This window comes from Anoplopoma fimbria, chromosome 20, assembly GCF_027596085.1.
Source record: "Anoplopoma fimbria isolate UVic2021 breed Golden Eagle Sablefish chromosome 20, Afim_UVic_2022, whole genome shotgun sequence".
Classification (NCBI taxonomy): Eukaryota; Metazoa; Chordata; class Actinopteri; order Perciformes; family Anoplopomatidae; genus Anoplopoma; species Anoplopoma fimbria.
This window is the reverse complement of record NC_072468.1, coordinates 5607613-5629704: the sequence shown is the minus strand read 5'-3', so window position 1 is coordinate 5629704 and position 22092 is coordinate 5607613. Positions and strand designations below refer to the sequence as shown.

General features: G+C 39.0%; 1 protein-coding gene across 1 annotated transcript in view; it reads left to right on the top strand.

Annotated features, from left to right (window-relative positions):
* Positions 1 to 22092, top strand: part of LOC129110230 (CUB and sushi domain-containing protein 3-like) — a 211891-nt gene that overhangs the window by 80499 nt on the left and 109300 nt on the right. Inside the window, exons 19-30 of the mRNA XM_054622416.1 lie at positions 1634 to 1750; positions 5066 to 5281; positions 6693 to 6881; positions 8433 to 8602; positions 9654 to 9810; positions 11836 to 12027; positions 13677 to 13803; positions 14903 to 15105; positions 16613 to 16804; positions 18276 to 18414; positions 19847 to 20034; positions 20377 to 20571. Coding sequence (XP_054478391.1) covers positions 1634 to 1750; positions 5066 to 5281; positions 6693 to 6881; positions 8433 to 8602; positions 9654 to 9810; positions 11836 to 12027; positions 13677 to 13803; positions 14903 to 15105; positions 16613 to 16804; positions 18276 to 18414; positions 19847 to 20034; positions 20377 to 20571 — 2085 coding nt within the window. The remainder of the gene's footprint in view (positions 1 to 1633; positions 1751 to 5065; positions 5282 to 6692; positions 6882 to 8432; positions 8603 to 9653; positions 9811 to 11835; positions 12028 to 13676; positions 13804 to 14902; positions 15106 to 16612; positions 16805 to 18275; positions 18415 to 19846; positions 20035 to 20376; positions 20572 to 22092) is intronic.

Sequence of the window (22092 nt, the reverse complement as noted above, 5' to 3'; positions counted from 1 at the left end):
AGATTATGCTCAACTTCAAAGCATGAAGTTCAGCATGTCCCTGATAGTTGTGAGATCTCCCATAATCTCCCTCTCCCGGCTGTGTTTGTACAGTTGGGCTCATTGTTGCTGTTTAGAAGCTCACTGAAGGACAATTGTGGCGATGATTGTTGCGATGCAAAAACCATAAATGATGTCTCTAAGTCACGGATCACTCGGCTGAAAGAATATAACGAATAAAATACATGCAAGGTTTGGCATTGGGCACCATACCGTGCATATGACACACTGCTGTGTTATGCAGCTTCAGCCCATCAGTCGTCCTGATAATGTACTTCATGGCGTGGAGCATTTTCTTGCATAGGTGTGTGCCAGAATGGTGCCAAATGCCTTGGCTCTTTGCCTATGGAGCCTCTAAAGTAGATCGTTTGCCAAGCGTACTCATCCACTTTTAATGACTTTATGTAATTTTGGCTCATTAATAAAATATTTGATATAATTTTTGTTGGTGGGGAAGGATTCGGGCCTTGATGTGGTTTGCTTGCTGGAGGGCCCAAGGGTGGTAGGAGAGAGGATAAGAGGGGGGTGGGTGTGTGCAGCTGTGGAGCCTCAGGCATCTCAGCGATTTCCCCCATAAACATCATCTGACATGCATTACTTTGAAAATATGCACTAAAGTTCTACTTCTAATATTTGTCAACAATTGCTGTTTTTAAGAAGGTATCCAGATATTTGGTTGTAAGGACACCACTCTCAGGGCATTCAAGCAAAAGAACACACAAACACACAAATGTACTTAAAGACAGAAGGAAACAAAGCTTGTAAATTTCCATCAGCGCTATTTAAAAAAACAAACAGTGCCCTTTACGTGATATAACCTTTTAGTTTAAAACACAATGACGGCATCAGAAAACGGTTGCAGGTTTGAACAATATCCAATTGGACCATTTAACCTTCAAACGGATCTAGCATTAACCTCCCGGTGCTCGGCAGCCAGTGAGGGTAGAGATGTATCTCATTAACTCCCTTTGATGAGATAAGGAGTTTTCTGGCAGTAAAATCAATAATCAACATGCACGAGATTCATATTTCTGAGCTGGCAATGATGTTACCGCTTTAGAAAACACTCCCAATCACCGCAACTGTAACTACTCTACACGGTTGGATGCAACTGGATTATCCCACCGACCTGAAAAGTAGTTGGATGCAGCACTGGGCTGATTGTTTCTTTTTGGAATTAATTCAAAATCACTCTGAAATCACAATCAAAATAAAGCCTGATGCTCTAAACCACTGGATTTGCTTTTGTCGGTTCTTGTGAATTGTAAGTAAATTTAATGGATTATCACGTTTTCTGACTAAGCCTTTCAGTTTAAGGTACCATAGGAGTGGAAAGTTTGGATGGGTAGCGGAATTAATGAATAATTTATTGCCCTGGCAGTGGGACAGGTTAGGAGAGGAGAAAAAAAACATTGTGTTGGCAGAATTACAGGTAGTCATAAAAATAGCAGAACAGGATGTGATATGACTCAAATGCATTATTCATTTAAATTGCTCCTGGTGAGAGTGAAGGATTTATTGGTTCATTTAAAAATGTCTTCTTTTTTTTTTCTCCAGCATCAGGTAACTTTCATTATCTTCCTTTTCTATTCAGCATCATGTGGTGGAGATATCAGAGGACCTGGGGGGATCATCTTGTCACCTGGCTTTCCGGAGCTGTATCCTAACTCTCTAAACTGTACATGGACCGTAGAAGTCAGCCATGGAAAAGGTAGGAAAACCTTACTCATTTAAAATAATACATTCTCCAACATATAAGTATACATACCATGCATACTACATTTTATTCTGGTATTAAACCGTATACTGAATGGTTTGGGAACTATATATTGATTTTTGAAATATTTTTATTTTGCACTATTCTTCCCATACTAGCTCAGTTGCAGTGCGTTTACTTCTATAGTCCTCCTTACCACGCTGACATTCAATAGTCCTCACAATGACCAAATTATAAAGCTATAAATTAAAACAACACCTCTTCAACAGATTCCAAGAACATTACAAAGATTTATTATTATAAAGTAAGAAGTGATTCAAGCAAAGATCATTTAAATGCACGTCTTTTATTTCATTTGGCAAGTATCCAGAATATGTGTAGGGATAATATTACACTCGTTGAAGAGTTAACTGTATGGTTCCTTTTTTAAAGTACGTTCCAGTATTGGAGAGTTAAATTTGTTCTTTCTCATCAACAGTTTTGCCACTTATTATACTTATTCGAGCCAATGTTGTACAGTGCACTGATTTTATACAATTATCAGTTGGATAGCATTTAAAACTCATTTTTTTCACCTAGCTCATTTAATGAACTGTTTCGACGTGTCAGTGGTTCACCTTGTAAGACAAATCTGGGATCTCAGTTTTATTCTCATGTTATTCTCTATTTAATTAGCTTAATTCCATTATCGCAGCTCTCACTGTCAGTTATGTGATCAGTAACCAGTTCTCCAAGACTTTCCAATTCATTATCATTTGAAAAGCACACTGAGCTTATCTCAGTTCAATAGCATGTAGCTGTATTATCCCTGTATTTTACCGTCTTGTCATTTTCTTTCCCATTGAAATGCCATATTTTACTATTAGTACATTGCCAATGGATCTTGTTGTGGCACCTCAATTTCCTTACCATCACCTTTTTATGGTTGAAATCCAGAAAAATACCTATCAGCAATCCCTCCACTCTGAGTTGTTTGAAATGACAAAAGCAAAATTAAGTATTTTTTTTATTTCTGCCACTAAGTTTAAATTTGTGTTAAACTCATTAATTGTTTTTCTTGCCATGTAGGAACGGTTAACTGTACACATATATAACACACTAGGCTTATAATGGCAAGATGATGTTTATATATGTGTATGTGGTTTTTAAGAGGTGTGCAATAAAGAGGTGGACTACCTGAAGACATCACTCAATCCTCCCCAAATAACACAAACCAACAAATCAAACCTTGTTTTAACTGCACTGCATTGCTCTTCTTTTTTCCAGTTTTTTATATTTTTAGTGACTATAACAATAACCTCCCACATGTTCTCCTATCAACAGCTTTATCCTTTTTATTTCGTACACAGGTCCTTTAGAATTCAACAATAACAGGAGGCATAACACTCAATTGCACCCAAAACTGAAAACCGATAAAAGTAACTCAAAATTATGAAAATTGCCTAATTGACTGAACCTAATATAATTCTACACAGGGCTTAATACGGTGTAAATTATTCAAAAATGCCAAATTAATTTAGTGTGGGGTAATTAGCAATCAAACCTCATATACACATATCAAAAACTGCAAAATTGGTAAACTAGACCTCAACTAAAACGGTGAAGCAGAACAAACAATTTTGATTAATTATAGATTGTAAGTGATGAAAATAAGCTATTACACATCACATTTTTGATCAGGGCCAAATTCAAATAAATTTAAATATGATTAGAGAGGCAGGGCCTCAATTTAAACAGCGAGACTGAGCAAAACCAAAGCCATGAAGTCAAAGGATCACCATTTAAGATTGAAGTTCCCAGAAACACACTTGTTTTAATTATTTAAACATGAAAAAGGTTTGAAACTTACTGGTACAATACTTGCATCAGCACCTGGTCAACAGGTTAGGGTGTTAATCAAAACTACACATTAGACATTGTACTACAGTCCATGTGTTACATAATATACATTTTCTTTAGATAGTTTTCATTACACACACAGGTGATGCCATAAGGATTATGAATCTCTTATCATGGCACTGATTTTTCCTCAAGTATTTTTATCCTGTGGCCACTGACTGGAAGACACATTCATCTTTAGGGATGGCAGTTATGTAACTATTCCACTCAGTAATTACCAACATCCCGTATCAACTATATTAAAATATTGGGATGCCCCCTCACAGGAATGGCTCTTGATTAATTGATCATTTGGCTTGACTTTCTGTAATATAATTGCTGTTTTACAGAGCACAATCAATCATTTCATTTTGTTATTTATTTTATGGCCATTTGGGACTTTCTTTATCAAGGGAGCCAAACATTGTGGAGGACGTTATAGAGTCATATTCCAACAGATTCAACAGATGGCACCGAAAAAGCAGTGTGCGTATTGTACTGAAAAGCAGCCAACTGGCCATCATGGATGGAATGAAGATGCATTTGGGTTTGAGTTACAGTCAGAAAATAGAAGCAGGGTGTTCGGACCTAGATCTTGTTTTCCAACCTAAAAGTAAAAAAAATTGTGTTGATGTAACATTTAGTATAATTTTGAACAACCTTAACACTATTTCAAATTGTATTTGCTGCTGAAGCAGATTTTCTGTCTCTGATTATGTTGCCTGTTCTTATGTGAATCTGTATAATTGGCTAGCTAGGCCAGTTAGAGATCTGTTGTCGTCACGTTTTCAAGATGGGCAGACCACAGTGTGGTAAAGTGAAACTGACTAATGCTCATGGGCTGGAGGAAAGGCCCTGCTTCTTAAATTACATATAGTTTTAATCTGTGAAAATCATTTTAATTTTTTTAGTTTCCCCTCTGAGTTTGCTATTCACTTGCACTTTGAAATTGCCTTTAATCTTTTTTGTGTCCCTTATTATGTGTCCGATTTTCTTTTTTTTCCCTTTCATTTTAGTATGATCATTTTAGTAGGATTATTTCAGTATTCTCATACAGCTGCTGTAAAGATTAAAGCATTTATTATTTAATGAATGAAAAATGTGTTCTGCAGATGGATGTTTCAGCAAGCTAAACCCAAATTTATACAACTGATTTTTAATCATGATAATGACATTTGGAATATATATATATCTTACTTTAAAATTGAATAATAGTCACATTCAGGTTGAGGTTGTTGCATTACATTTCATTCTGTGTCCTACAATGTAAACCGCAAATCCATTTCATAACCCTATGGGTCAGTACTGACATTAAAACATCAAATGTTTGCTTTACATATTCTCTTCAAAGCCTTTTTCTATAGCTGCCATCAATGATTCTTCGTATTTTCCTGAACTCCTCTCACGCTGGGTCCTATTTTCTCCTCAAAGGTGTTCAATTCACATTTTACTCCTTCCACCTGGAGGATCATCATGACTACCTTCTGATAACAGAAAACGGCAGCTTCGTCCAGCCACTGGCTCGACTCACCGGCCCAGAGCGGCCCTCACCAGTTAACGCCGGCCTATATGGGAACTTCAAGGCCCAGCTACGCTTCATTTCTGACTTCTCTATATCGCTGCAGGGATTCAACATCTCCTTCTCGGGTATGACAGCATATATGGGGTTCTGTCTGTAGGAGGCAGGTGGGGGGGGGGGGAGTATTGGTAGGTGTGCAGACAGGATGGGTAAGTAAAGCTTTAAAAGAGGAAGGGAGATGAATTGGGTGGAGAGAGGATGCGGAAAATAGGTTGGGTGGAGTTGTAAAGTAGAAAGGTTAGAAGGCATAAGTGAAACATTTTGACAGAGGATTGCTAAGCTTTTCTAAAGCGCATAAAGTAACACGTGAGGAGTGATCTGCTGGTCAGAATGTGAGCGGGCTTAAGGCGGACCAAACCTCAGGCTGCGCCGATCAGAGGAGGATAATTAAGAAACAACGAGGTCACGCAGGTAGAAGCTGTCCGACCGTGATGGGAATGATCATCAAAGCATGCCATGTGGGTCAGTTTCCTCAGGACTGAGGAGACGGAGGGGAAAGTGCAGGGGGTGGGAGGGGTGTACGGAAATAATGGGCCCCCATGCAGATACCAAGGAATGGAGAGAGAGAGAGAGAGGTGGAGATGGGAGGCTTGGGGAGGAGGATAGTGAGAGAGGAAAAGAGATGAGACAGATGGTGATGCTGAGTGAGCAGGGTTGATGGAGAGGGCGGAGAGAGAGAGAGAGAGAGAGAGAGGGGAGAGAGAGAGGGAGAGAGAGAGAGAGAGAGAGAGGGAGAGAGAGAGGGGGAGAGGGGGAGAGAGAGAGAGAGAGAGAGAGAGAGACTGCTTCATGAGCATGCTGGCTAAATGTTTGCCTGCTGTTCGCTGAAGTGAAGCATAACTTATGCAGCCATGAATATTCATGAAATTGAGTTTGTGAGTGTGTGTGCGTATGTCCTTCCATGCTCTGTAATTAGCATCTATAGATTTCTTGATTAGAATTCATTTTTTAACCTTTTCGTGACCTTTGATTAAACAAAAATTGCCAATGCTGTCAGGCCACATCATCCTAAGGTGGGATGCTGATGCTGTGCCGTGTTGAAATCAATAGTTGTACTTAGTTCTGCATATTACGAAGTATGTTCCGTGAGAGGAATGCTACTGGAAGTAAGACCTTATTATTCTTATACGGCCTGAGTGACATCTGCATCTTAAATGATAAGGCAACCAACAGCCCATATATAATAATTCTCCATGCAGGGTGGCCTAGTTTATAGAGAGCTCATCTTTCATCCAGAGTTCAAGCTTTTGGCATGAATCCCAACCTGAGGAAGTGTCCTTGAGCAAGGCCGTTAATCCCCATGAGCTACGATACTGCTTTGCTTTGGATGAACATGCACTCAGAGTTTCATTGACGAGAGCAAGAGAACAGACTTTTTTAATTTCCTTGGGGATTATTATCATTGGCAAGAATAAGCAACAAATCATTCTAATGGAGTAATAATGATGAATTGATGTCTTTTGGATATCTTGTTTGCAGAGTACGATCTTGAACCCTGTCAGGACCCCGGGACGCCTGGGTTCGGGTGGCACACGGGCTCCAGGTTTGGCATTGGTGACTCACTGGCGTTCCATTGCAACACAGGATACCGTCTGCAGGGGGCGAGGGAGATAGTGTGCTTGGGAGGTGGCCGGCGCATGTGGAGTGCCCCTCTGCCAAGGTGTGTGGGTACGTGGTCAGCTGCTTTTATTCCGATTCTTTCCTGTTTGTGTATGTGTACTGCAGAATTTTTCAATGCTAGCCAATGTTATGTTTTAAATGTATTCGTCACAGATATGAACTTTCAAGAACTCAGTGGAATTGTTTTGAGTTTAGTAGACCAACATTAAAAGCTCAGACCTGCAATTAATACTGTTTAGAATTGCTAGGTAAAGAAAGGTGCTATAAACAATATTCAAAGCATTAATAAAGCTGCACAAAACTGTTTACAATGTAAGTTTTGCAATGTGTAGTGGATTAATGTCCACTTGAGCAGAGAATGAAGTCGCTCTCCCAACATTCAGGATGACCGTCAGCGTCGTTGTTTGTACTTTTAGCACATTTAGCTGCTAACCTGCCGACTCAGCAGTCGCCATGTTGAGAGCCATTGAGAGGCAATAGATATGGTCTCAATTTCAAATAAAGCCCCTTTAAAACTATCCTCTGATAACTCTACTCCACTGAAGGGTGCTCCAAGGTCAGGTTAAGGCAAAGGAGTTCAGTGACAATAGCACCTTACTGAATTTTTTTTTTTTGTCTCAGAGAAGCTCAAATGAATTACTTGCACATTTTAAGAGCTGACGCAAGAGATAGTCATTTTGTAGCGAGACATTGTTTAATTTAAACCAGTTCCATCTAGGCATGGGATGATATGAATGTTTCATTTTAAGATGACCTTGGGCAAAATAATTCACAATATTATGCCGATAATATTTAAAAATCCTTAAACATCTTTAAAACGGCATTAAAACATACAGGAATCACTTTACCTTACATTTTGTTAAGAAAAAAATGTTTTTTTATCCATCAAAGATAAGACACAAAAACAAGCAAACATTCTCAATTACGGTAATCATAAATGATCAGGTCGCCCTGCATTTCTCTCTCATGTGATAAGAAGGGTTCATTTTTCACTTCTCTACCATGATTTGAGCTAGACAGCTTTTTCATGTCACTCACGTAGCAACTGAGGCTTCAGCAGGTCTGAGTTTAAAAAATAAAGATATCAGGAACACGGAGTCTTCAAATTAATATGCAAGTCGTTGGTAGACTTACATGTTTTGAGAGAGGAGCCTTGCTTTTCATAGACTCACGCAAATTAAATGTTAATAGGCAACCAACTCTAGTATATTTGTCCCAAAAAGTTCTGTCAGGCCAAGCACACCCAAAAAGGGCATGAGGGGACACCACCCCTTTATTTCTAACGCCGTCTGCTGTAACCCTCCAACGTCACTGCTGCAATTACATTGTGTATGTGTCTGACCTCAGACTCTTACCCCATGGGGTCAGAGACCCTGTCTCAGCCTTAATTTAATAGCCTTAAATTAGCCTTGTGATAAAGGAGTGCTATGATGACGTAACTGTTACATAACAGTGCATGGAAACAAATAGCAAAAATATTTATGAAGGGCAGATAGTGACTTCTTTTAATTGGTAATGAGTTTTAAAGTAGGCATCCTCCTATTTTTAAGTAAAACAAATAAATGAATTATAAATTTCTGTGTGTTTGTTTTCTTGCAGCGGAATGTGGATCGACAGTCTCCAACAACGAGGGAGTTCTTTTGTCACCAAACTATCCAATGAACTATGACAACAGCCACGAATGTGTGTACAGCATTCATGTCCAAACGGGAAAAGGCATCAACATCACTGCCGGCACCTTTCAACTTGCACAAAGTGACATTCTTAAGGTAAGGACATAATGCAGTTGCTTTTCTTTGTTGACAGAAAATATAAAACAAATAAACACAGGGCTTTGGTTAATAACTAAGTCAAATCTATTAGTGTCATTGTTAAATTAATGTTTAAGTACAAGGTCCTGGTGCTTGTTGTATTATACACCACACGGGGAAAAAAGCTCTAGGCAGAATGAAGAATTATTTTGTCTTGAAAGTCAGAGCAAAGGCCAAACAATAGTAGCAGCAGCAGCTTTCCTATGGGAAGGAAGGGATTCATTTCCTTGCCCATGGGCATTGTAATAGCTTTGGTAAGCACCACAAATGTGATGCAAATGACTATGTAGTCTCCACTTCACAGCTGGAATGCACTCTTTTTGGGATGTAGATGTGTTGTCTAATGCTCCAATTAACAGATCATTGCCGCCTACTATGAGTGTATCTGGGGTTGGAGTTGTGTAGACAGTAATCTCTTGTACTTAGTCGTTTTGTGAACAATCGGAAATGTGAAAAGACATGCTTAGAGAGCTAAATTGACATGAAGAAAGGGGGGGGGGGACAAAACAAGACAGAGAGGGCCCCAGCAGTATTTCAAAGGAAGAGCCATGTATTTCATTTTTTGTTGTTTCAGAGATCTCAATCAGGAAAAATAAATAAATTTGCTGCTAGAAATTTGTAGGAATTTAAAAGGGTGCTTCTTCAACAAATTAGTTCCATTAGGCATGTGGATCAAATAAAGATTTCTGTGAAAACAATGCAATTATATTAAGCAAAACATTTTTTATTACCTTACTCTTACTCTCATTTGCATTTAGTTCTAATATAATATTGGTTGATAATTATGGTCACTCCAATCAAATTTTTACATCTCATTTAAGACATTGGTTTTCAGAAGATGTGCCATATAAACCAGAGGATAGGTACTAAAAGCTGCTTTTTCACTGTGGATCTTTCTTCAGTTTTAATATTCAATTCTTGATATTATTATTTTACTTCATCGTGGGTATTTAATCCTCAATGAAAAGCTAAACTCTCTTTTATGTTCTTCTTCTCTGTCTCTGATCAGGTGTATGATGGTAAAGACGGTGCGGCCCAGCTCCTTGGCTCGTACACAGGCGAGTCGATGCAAGGTCTGTCCCTTACCAGCACCTCAAACTATCTGTGGCTTGAGTTTTACTCTGACCAGGAAGCGACAGCAGCGGGGTTCCGGCTCATATATCACAGTGAGTCACATTTCATTTCCCTGGGGGAGGAGGGCCCTAAAGCTTTTCCAAATGACTGAATTTAGCCTCAATTCAGGAGCCAGGCATTTTCAAGTAGCAGAATTTTAAAGGAAATTTTAATTGACCCTCATCCAGCTTCACTGTGTCTTTCACTGTCAGGGTATCCATTAAACACAGCATGGTGTTTCTGTGCCATTCCTGCAGGGAAATTAGCCTTTTTTCTTTCCTCTCCCTCTCCCTCCCCCTGCTTCTCTTTATGTGAATCCCTTGTCCCTCTTTTTTCATTGCCTTCCACCCGTGCAATTAGCGCCCATGCCTGCCTAACTGTACCTTGTTAAAACAGGTGAATTATTGTTGGGATTGTTTTGAAATCAGTGTGTTTGTGTGTGCGTTAGCTATGTGTATGTACTCTTTATACTCTGTACCTCTACATATAGTATGCGTTAGTGCGTTTGCATGTATTGAAAGTTTGGATCATTGCTGTAAGTGCGCCAGTAATAGATGGGTTTTTGTTTCTCCCCCTAATTGGCTTGCTGACTGTGTATTGTTGCTAACCGTTTCTAATTTATTACTGTGACGAGAGAATGTTTCGGTGACGCTGCATTTTGCAGTCCAATTTAAAGTGTTTTTTCTGTTTCACCTGCAATTGAGCTCTCCAAATTCTTTTCGTCTACCAGTGGGCTTTTTAAGGTAGAATTCAACATAGTTAGTGAAAATGGAAGCGGGGCCAAGTGCTGTTTTGACTTGAATAGTATGAAAGCAAAAAAGTTTTTAGCTAACTTGCAGTTACTATGTCCACACAGGCAATTTTCTGTCTTTGATTATTACACCAAGTGTGCCAGGTGCAGGCAATTATACTATAGCTCACATGAAATAACAGTTTGACTATAGTGCAGTTCAGCATTACTCCTGGTTTTGGTTTTGCTACCTGACAGGCCTGAAAAAACAATAATAAAATGTACATTAATCAGTTCTATGTAGTCGTTTACAGAAGCTAAATGATTGCCATCAGCATCTAAATGTTACCACAATTAGTTCAGAAGAAATGTTGGTTTAATTTCGAGGTGCCTTTTGAGTTGCAAAATTAGCCATAATTAAGTATCACGTAATTACATTTCGTTTCTTATTTTTCCACTGCACAAGGCAAATGGCTTTGAGTGTAAACCAGCATTCTTTATCCATCTCAAAGTGCAATCTCAGCTTGGTCTTTCACCTGAATAAATGTCTCTTCAATCGGAGAGGCTTGACTGATGTATGAACAGCATGAGGGCAAGGAGAGGTTGTGATATGGGCTGCTTAAATCTTATCAGAACATGGAATAGGATCATGTTTTCATGACTCTTCTACCAAAAGCGTGGAGGTAATTTTCTAAATGTGAGCAGTAACTGCTGGAGATTTATACTGGGCATGACACTTGTAATACTACCATAACATCTGGCATGGGCATGGACCTCGCTGTGAGAAGAGCCCGTAAATCAGCACTGCTGGGTTTATGTGCGGCCACTGTTGCTGCATAGTAGAACACTTACATTTAGTACCTTAAAGAGAAGAATACATATAACGGCCATGGTCAAGTTCAAACATTGTGGCTAAAGAGTTATTGCGACCTTTCCTTGTTTTTGTGGCTTGTTTATTTTATTTCCTTTGTATTACCCAGAAGTGTTACGAGTGGATGGGCTGTTTCTCAGTCGTGGTAAATGCCCACACTCAATTGAACGTTTAATTGTGAACATCTAATTGTGCTCTGTGTCCAAAAGGAATCTTTTACTGCCGAGTAATATAATGTGACTGTTGGTCCAGCCCCTAACTCACATTTATTTCTCAAAGCTTAATCAGTAACTCTTTTACAATACAAATAAATGGAAATGTTGCACTGGTTTACATAGTGGTTGCTCTCAGTGAACTTGGTGACAAAGAGTTCTGTGTTTATATGTGTTCATGGTCCTTCTACTATATCATTCTTCATCGATTTCTCTTCTCCACCCTTTTCTCCTCATCCTGTGCCTCTCAATCGTGCTCGTCCAGGCTTTGAGCTCTCCCACTGTGATGATCCAGGTGTGCCCCAGTTCGGCTTCAAAGTCAGTGACCAGGGTCACTTTGCTGGAAGTGCCATCACCTTCGGCTGCGACCAAGGTTACACCCTGCACGGCAGCGGCATACTCAAGTGCATGACTGGGGATAGAAGGGCATGGGACAACAACCTGCCGTCATGTATAGGTAATCCTTTTCTGTCTGTCTGTAGACTGTCTTTATCTACACTTTTGGTCCCTGTCTCTTTCCCTCTGTTGTAGCTTATATTATTATTCATAATAATAAAAAAAATGTCAACATTGCTCAGCCAGGTGTTAATCCTAAGAATTTATCTCAACATGATATCTTCTTAATTGAAGTGTGTTGAAAGAAAATACTCACTGTCATTTTGTAAGAGAATATATACTACTCTGATTATTTATTTTAAATCATGGATCTCCCTGTGTGTTCTAGATTAAGATATTGCTGTATTGAGTCATTAACAACACTAAAGTGAAGCAATCTAAATTGCAATTGAACATTTACTGTTTGATTATTATTATTGATGGGCGGCTGTGGCACATGAGGTAGAGCGCTTGTCCCGTAACCACAAGGTTGGTGGTTCAAACCCCTCTTGCAGCAAGGTGTCCTTGAGCAAGACACCTAACCCCAAGTTGCTCCCCGGGCGCTTCATTGCAGCCCACTGCTCCTCCGGGATGGGTTAAATGCAGAGAAATAATTTCCCCATTGTGGGACTAATAAAGGCTTAATTATTATTAATTATTATTAATAGGCTGTGTTATGTAGATGTTGAATCCACAAGCCATTGATCAGACCTTATTTCAAGATGTAAAGGCATAATTATCAATGTACAGTCTTGGCTGTCCTTTTATATTCAAAATCTGCTGAGACAGAGAAATGATGAAGCTATTACCTGCACGCTGCGAGAGTCTGGAAGGTGTTGTGACTGTGTCTGTTTCTTGATGTGTAGCAGTGATGGATTAAGGTAAAAAAATATATAAAATGCATAAATTCCAGATTTTTGCAGAATTGCTCTTTAAATGCCACCGTGTCCTTTTCAATGGAACATGTATTTGTTCCTTTTTCCCTGAAAAGACTTTGGTCTGGCATTGTGGAATGTTCAATACCATCACAAAAACCAGTCTATTGATCAACTGTTTAACAATGCTGGATCACTGAATGGTCAATATTAATAGTGAGCTATGTATCTGTGCGCTGATTTTGAAATGGGATTTCCAGCCATTCCTCCAGGGCCACATCCTTGCTCCTGTCAAGGACTTTTACATTTGCCTGTGTTATGATACTGATAATAGCCTACCACTGTGGCAATCTAATGCAATTTTCCTAATAATTAAGTGCCGTTTGTTCTGTAATATAGATAGCAAGACGATAGCCAGGGGAGAGACAACATAGATTGGATGATAAGACATTCCTTCAGTCATTAACATTTGTAGCAGTGTCCTCCCTGCAGTGCAAAGCCCAGCCCATACCTTCTCTGGACACAGTCTTTTTAAAGTTAATTAATGGCATCATTAGAAGGCATACTTAGAGGCAAAACAAGTTTTGCATCTGTGGCTATTTCTGCCCAAGGCGGGAAGTCCTTATTGCATTACCTGTTGGAAAAAGAAAATTGTTCATTTTCAGCAGAGCTTAATCTGTTGCTCATTAGTCCTCATTGTAGACTCTGAGCTTCAGTGAGCTTGGACTCCTTGGACATACTGCATGAGCCTTTGCTTGTGTGAATGTGTCTCTAATTAATCTTGTATGAGTTTGCATTTTTTCAGGGGTTCATGTATTTTGTGTTCATTTGTGTGTGCACGTGTGTGTGCATGTAGCGGAGTGTGGTGGGAGTTTTAAGGGTGAGTCTACAGGACGTATCCTCTCTCCTGGGTATCCTTTCCCCTACGACAACAACCTAAGGTGCACCTGGACAATAGAGGTCAACTCTGGCAACATTGTCAGGTAACTCAAGTTGCTATGAACATGGTAACATAATACATGTATATTTATTCATATACGGTATATCTAGTATGAAAAAATGTTTGCTATTGTCATTTTATAACTAATCCATTTATAACGTTAAGAAAATCCTCATAATCTAAAATAATTTAATTAAGCTGTGCAATTATTTATCAAAACATGCTAATTTTCGGGTCTTGAATTATTAGTCTTATAAAGAAACAAATGTTTAAATCTACACAATAAGACACTCAGTACGTTTGTGTGATAAAACGTTTGTGTGATAAAACGAAGGGGAATTGTATTGCCGCTTACGTGAGACTGCAGTTTTCACACAAGGTAAATGTCTAGAAGTTAAATGATGTGAGTCGATTTACATTCATCTTAAATTGCCTGAGGTCATCATAACTTGACCTGACCATAAAAGACTAGTTGAGTTCAGAAGTTGAGTTCAGATTTTAAACATTAACAATTCTCCTCTAGAGCTAGATGTCATCAAGAGGAACAGCCTGCAGCAGCTCCATTAACAACAATAGGGAGAGGGACTTTCTAGACACTGTGACAGCACCCGGGGGAATTTTCCCAGGACATGGAAGTGGTTTTTTTTTTTTTGGTCGAGAGCTCCTAGTATTACTGTGAAATAAAACCCATTTGGGCTTAGAGGTCGAAGTAAACATGGTATGATTTCGTAAAGTCAGCCACACATTCTTTGTCAGAAGAAGTGCTTCAGGCCATCTCTTGATGAGATTGCAGATAAGTCTGTGCTCTCCTATTTTAACTTTGGCAGAAATTGATTGATGATACCGAATCTCAACTGTAATACCCAAAAGCATGGGAACGAAGTTTCTAGAAAGAGCTCTCCTTTGAACTTAATGTAACTTGGCTAAGTTCAGCACCCATTTTGCTTGCCTTCTCGAACAACATTTGTTTTTGTTGTATTTGAAATGCACAATTGTGCAAGTGAACATGAATTCAACTCGAATAAATGAATATAGCTGAATTAATTTCAGTCTGATCATATGTTAAATGTAAAGACTTGATTTAAACTGACTGAACTGAACTAAAGCCAAACTAAAGGTCTCTTTTTGTTCACCTCTCCCAGTCTCCAGTTTCTGGCATTTGACACAGAGGCGTCCCACGACATCTTGAAGGTGTGGGACGGGCCTCCCGAGAACGAGATGTCTCTGCAGGAGGTCAGCGGCTCACTGTTGCCTGAGGGGATCCACTCCACTCTCAACATTGTCACCATACAGTTTGAGACCGACTTTTATATCACCAAGTCTGGCTTTGCCATTGACTTCTCCAGTGAGTATTTACTTCCGACTACTTGATGTACTAAAGATGTTACCGTAATTTGTTTGCTCTTAGTCAGAGTCTCTCTGAGGAGTTGAAAATCATCAGGCTTATGTAGGTAAATGTACAAGTACATACATGTTGTATACTGCCTAACCTGACAGTTTTATCATACTTGTTTAACATTTCTTTTTGAAATTTAACATCATTACATTTTTTCTGTCCCTTAATATGATGTCTGTCTATACAGATATATTAAGTGTTACCACAGAGCATGCAAAGGTTTATATGATGTTGAATTTTAAGCATGTCCCCAATTTATGTGAAATTATCAAACGGAGGTATGGTGCAGCTTTTAATTTGAACATTTCCTCATTGTGGATCGCTCAGTATTTGATATAATCTTTAACCATGTCTTAATGAGCAGTGAAGGTGCCAGGTATTTCACAGTTCACTGCTGGCTGTCTACTAATGCACTCTCCATGTTCTGCTGATGAATAGTTTCAAAGCCAAGCACAAGAGTACAGCAGTTCCATAACACCCCCCTAATGTATGCTATGTGTGATGGGTTTGTATTTTTTTCATTTTCTTTAGTACACAAGCATAATGAAAAAATCAATTACATGGGATTCACTGCATGCTTTAGAAGCTGGAATCGATTCTGGAGCGCATACTGCACTTAAATACCCAGTTTGCCTGAGGCTAGCAGTTTTCAGTACCCCAAAATCTTGTTGTGTTAAGTGAGCTTCTGCAGACCACCAATGAGTGACAGTGTCTTGTGGGTGGTAACCAGGACATTTTTGAGGATATCATTGTATTTTCAGGTTTTAAGCTGTTTGTATTACAATAAGAACAATTTTTTTTCAGTTTAAATGAATCCTTTAAACCATAATTCTGAAGATAAAGTTAAACTTTCTTCAATCATCTATGTAGAGTTTAGGTTAAGTGTCTCTCTTTTACAAAATTAACTTTTATGATCACTTCTTTGTTCAGATGTTAAACTGATAGACTGATTTCTTTTGCACCTTTATTTGGAAACAGATCATCAGATGTAATTTGCTGAGTATGTCAGCTATTAATCACATCATATACAATATGATCACCTTTACCTTTTCATTTCATATTAGCATTTTTTCAACATGTTTTCCTCGTGTACTTCTTAAAAAAAAGCAACACCACCAAACTGCAATATACTTAACTGTGTTAAGTCTCTCAATAAAGTCTGTCAAGATGGGAATATTTGAAGAATCCATCAGATTTTACCAGATCATTCTGGTAGCTCTGGGCTCTGCAGCTGTGGTTTAGTAAAACAGATTAGGAAAACACAGCAGGATTGTGACTGATATCAGTCAGTAATCTGTTCTGTGGACTTACTCTGTTTGAGCAACAGTTTCAGCTTGACAGCTGTCTACCGTACGATATGAATCTCCTTGTGTGTTTGTGTGTGTTCTCTCGTGCACCCACTGATTCCCTTTACTTTGCATGCACATGTGTGCTCATATATGTGTGTGTCCTTCAGGTTCGCTTGCGACAGCTTGCAGAGATCCAGGTATTCCAATGAATGGTAGTCGCAACGGGGAAGGGCGGGAGCCCGATGACTCGGTGACCTTCTCTTGTGATCCGGGATATGAATTGCAGGGGGAGAGCAGAATCACCTGCATCCAAGTGGAAAATAGATACTACTGGCAACCCAGCCCTCCAAGCTGCATTGGTGAGAAAGAGGGAGATAGTGTGAGTTAGCGAGAGAAGGGGGTGACAGAGAGAGGTGTATGGATTGAAGGAGAGGGGGAGAAAGAGAGAGAAGGAGGGAGGTGTAGGGGATCAGAGTGAAAGAGCGATGGAAAGAAAGAGGGAGCGAGGGAGTTTTTCTATTAGCTGGCTGTAGCGGAGACTATAATTCTCTCTCACTGATGTCTTAAGAATATGTGCAGGATAAACAAGACTCTTCAGATATGTTTTGAGTCGCTGCCAACTCTTATGTGGACAAATCCACTTCTGTAGACAGTCAAAGACTGAGGACTCTGAGGTCTCCCAACACATTGTCTTATCAAAGCTTAACAGCTAATTACTTAACAATGCAATTATAAATAATTACACTAAGTAGGTCCAAAGAACACTAGATGTTGCTGCCAGAAGGTCTAACTGAGTTTATTTTCCTGGCCAGGATGGAGCTAGGCATTTGTAAGTCTCGCTATGCAATCACATGATCAACATCAGTAGCAGGTCTGCATGAGTGAAAACTTTATGTGAATGACAGCTTTCTGTAAGTGTTACCGCGACCACATAATGTTACTAACACTTCTTCATAGTGAAACATGACAACTGGCAGTTCATTCATCAAACTTAACGAATGACAAGTAAAGCTTTTTGTGAGGCTCAGAGAGTATCCTCTGACATGCAGAAGCACAACAAAATGTCCTTTAAAATCATTTAGACATAATCCATCTAGTTAAATCCTGGAGCAGAAATATCCATGTGCCGTAATTGACTAATTTGATTTAACACCTTGTGAGTTGCACACTGCCTGAATGTTAATGAGATCCAAGAGTCACATACCAATAAACAGAATACAACATCAATCAATTTATCAAGATGATAAAAGGACAAGCATTAAACAATAAGTCAGTTAAAGAAGGCACTGTATTGAAAGAGTTGCAGAAGTGAGATTCATTTTCTGCTTCAATCATTTACAGTTGAAAGTTCTCCATATTTATCATATTTTTGCTTGCCTGATTTGTACAACTATTCAGGGAGACATTTGTGTGCAGTGTTGACCTGTTGAACACAGAATAAAACATCTTATAGGCTACACCAGAAATTAATTGGAAAATTTACTAGAAAAAATCAGATGATAATGCTAAGTGTCAGGTCAGAAAAATAGTCCTTGTAATCATAATGTATGTCGGGAAATGATGGCGTAGTCTTTCTAATGCCGTGGCTTTTGGCTTCATGTCATTGCAGTACCCGACTGTTGTTGCTGATAAAGGTCGAATTAGGTCATGAAATTTGAGTCAATTATATTTAATGACCTACAAGGATTTAATCCTTACCTGTTTCAAACTGGTTTCAGCTCAGCTGAAGACGTTTGCAGCAGGTGCGGCACATTTAAAGGCTTTTTTTGTGACCACTGTGGACACTTTTTCATCCATCTCTTTTTTCTTTTTTTTTTTTTATCTCTCAAGCTCCTTGTGGTGGAAATGTGACTGGATCTTCAGGATTCATCCTCTCTCCCAACTACCCACACCCCTACCCACACAGCAAAGACTGCGACTGGCTTATTGCTGTCCACTCTGACTATGTCATTTCCCTGGCTTTCATCAGGTGAGACGAGCCGCTTCAATGTCCATTTTACCTTCTTTAATTGCTTTTGGTCAAGACATATAACAAAACGGCACTTAATTGAATTGTTGTGACACTGACGGCCTAAATGTCCAGATTGAAATATAGATATATACATTTTAAAGTGCAGGGGTTTGACAGATTCTTCACGTGATTGGATCACATAATTTCATTTAGTTTGAAACAATCATAAAAAAGAAATACAGCGTTTCTACAGGATATGAGCAGTAGTTGCAACAAAAATAACAGTCCTTTTTAGTACATGGTCCAGTAGTTTACAAGATGAAGCTTACCCCAAACCTAAGGTATGTTTGTAACCTACCTGGAACAGAAAGGAGTCAGTTCTTATTGGCTGAACAGCAGCTCAGGTTGTGCTTCGGAATTGCTTGTTTTCTGCAGTGGAACCACCTATAACATCATAGTATTGAGCAAAGTTGGCCATGTGTGTTAAGCAGAGGTCCTGAGTTTGAGTCCAGGTGTGTTGGGAGATAGGGGGGAAGCAGAAGGAAGTACTTCTACAAATACATATTAGCCAATGTGAAATATGGTGAAATAAGATTCCTGGATGAATACTGTATATTGCTGGCAGACCTGTGATATGCATGCCACTCATTTCCTAGGCTGAACGGTACTCGGACCATACACTTTACATTATTAATTGCAATCCAAATATGTAGCAGCAATACTGGCAGAGCAAACACACAGATGGGCCTGAGGGCACCTTTCAACTGCCGTGTTGCTCTTGACTGAGTATTATTTTTGTGGTCGTTTCATGAAGGGCTGGAGAAGGAGCACATGAACATCGGCTCTGCTGAACTCCCACCCACTTTCCCTCTTCTCGAGGTGAAGGAGAGAAAGTCCCCATGTTTCTTTTTCAACTTTGTCCTTCAAAACAAACATCTAATATAGTTGGTACAATGCTGCTTTTCCCTTGGGAAAGCCAAATGAAAGGATGGAGTTATGATTTTAAATTGGAGTTGCCTTGATCCAGCTCAAATGCAATTATCTCCAAGCTATTTACATTTTTGTCATAAACCATGCTCATTATTTTGAAAACAAATGCGCCTCTCTCTCTCACTGCGGCATGTGATTTGATATACAGCGCTACAATATGAAACGATCTTTTCACACTGCATTGCCATTGCCGTCTGGGAAGATTTTGTGCCAGTGCAGTGTCACAACAATTTAATCTCTTCTCACCTCTTGGGGGAGATATCTTTTTTTATCTCTTTGTCTGGAGATGCAAAACAAATCGCTTGGCATGACTCACTTCTAGCACTGTGGTGCACACTTGCATTTTGAAATCCTAATACATTCTAATTCTCACACACAATCTGTACAATCTGGTGGTTATTACTTGACAAAATAATAACCGCTTTATCTAATTTCTCTGTTTCTTCCACTTCTTCCACAGCTTCAGTATTGAGCCCAACTATGACTTTGTGTATATCTACGATGGGCCAGACAGCAGCGCTCATCTGATTGGCAGTTTCCAAGACAGTAAACTTCCTGAGAAGATTGAGAGCACTTCCAACTTCATGTACTTGGCATTTCGCAGCGATGGCTCTGTGAGCTACACTGGCTTTCATTTGGAATACAAAGGTATTCTGAAGGTCCATGCAAGTGGGATGTATATGCATTTTCACAGAATGTTAGAGCAGGGGATTAAATTGGATACATATTTAAATGAATCAGCAAAATTTGGGGGGGGAATTTGCTACTATACACAACTACTTTTTCTAATGTTGTTGCAAACTGGGAGAAATGCCTTTAATTTACCTGTATCCATTTCCACAATGTTTACCCTGTTAATTTTTAACAAGTTTTGAAGTGTTAAATCAAACACACCCTTGCACTCTGTATAACTATTATTCCTATTAATTAGAAACCCCTCTCATTTTAGACGCGTCACTGTTCTAAAAGCTTTGTTCTTTTGATTGGCAGCAAAACTGCGTGAGGCGTGTTTTGATCCGGGGAACGTGATGAATGGCTCTAGAATGGGTACAGACTACAAGCTGGGATCTATGGTGACATTTCATTGTGAGGCTGGGTACCAGCTGCAGGGCTACTCCACTCTGACATGCGTCATGGGCAACAGCAAGAGGCCAGAGTGGGACAGAGCCAAACCAAGCTGTCAAGGTGAGAGGCAACGCTGCTACATTAACAGAAGGCCTGAGTAGCAGAGAACTGCACGCCAGCTGTTTGGTCAATATTTGATACTATGTGGCCAGAACTGGGCTGTGTGTTAAAATGAGTAGATGTGAGGTGTTCTCGTCTCTCCCAGAAGGCATGTCTTATCACTGCAGAGCACTCAAATCGTAAAGTTCATTTTCATATGTATTTTCAACCCCCAAAAGGTAATTTACATTAAACTGGATATTATGTTTTCTAATCCTACAACTTAAAAGAATAGACAATATAGTTTTCAAAATCAAATTTTCATACCACTAGCGCTTTTTTCCAATACATACCCAGCTGCCAAATATGGTTTCCAACTGCTGAACCCTATCAGTCTGATCAGACCATTTAAAAAAGAGCTCATTAAAGAATGACAGACTTTTAACAAACCAGCAAATTGCAAGAGTTTTCATTTTGTGTCAGGGCAAGTACATTCAGTGCTCAAATTACACTAAATGCTGTTTTTAAAATCTTACATGCTTATGTAATAATCTTGTTTGCAAAATGTCTCTGTAGCTCACATCAAGATGAGGGAACAAAAACTTTTAAAAGTGCTTTTACCGAAACGGGCAGTTCATGTAAAATGGCCTTATACAGAAAAACACTTTTGTAGGAGGGCAAACCAACCTTCCCATACCATCTGCATTGATGTGTGCAAAAACCTGATTCAGAGACAAATCGTAACCCTAAACGCAGCATGATATACTGAGTCTTACATTTTAAAAGAGGAGGAAAAATCTCTATAATCAATTGCTGATAGAAGCGTCCCTTGAATTGATATCTAAAGTATAAACTTAATTTCACACTTGATCTTGTAAGACACTCTTTATGATGGTTAAAAGAAATGATGTCTTCCAGGGAAAAAGCCCAGGTATTATACCACCTTATTATTTGCATTATACATAAACATATACATAAAACATTTATTTTAAACATAAAACCTGCATTTAATTTAAGCAGGGTTATATTAGCTTGAAAGAAATGGTTGGTGAACAAAAGCAATGTCAATACATTCATGATATGCAAGGCACAGACATCACAAGTAGTGAATCATACTTTGTGGTATAGTAAAATAAAAGACTTCAGTATTTTATTGGAAATATAAAAGTCACAATGTTTAATTGGTGTATAGAATGGTCTGCTACCTGGTCTGCAGAATTAGTTTATGTTCAAACTAACTGGTTGCAGCAACCTCATAAAGTGTTGAAAAATAAAACATTTTCATTGTTGTTGGAATCATTCACAGCCAAACTGATGGTGTCTTTTGCTATATTTTTTCAGTAATACAAAGTCAAGAAGAGAAGGGAGAAAAGAAGTGAAGAATGTTAAGAAAAATCTGCGCTCCTCCCTCCAGTAGTTTTATACTTCTTTAAAGTATCTGATCTGCCAAGGCTGAATTATAATTCAGCTCTATTTTTCAGCAGTGGGGAACAGGGGCTCTCACACCAGGGAGCCATTCATTACTTTTACAGTTGGCACCTA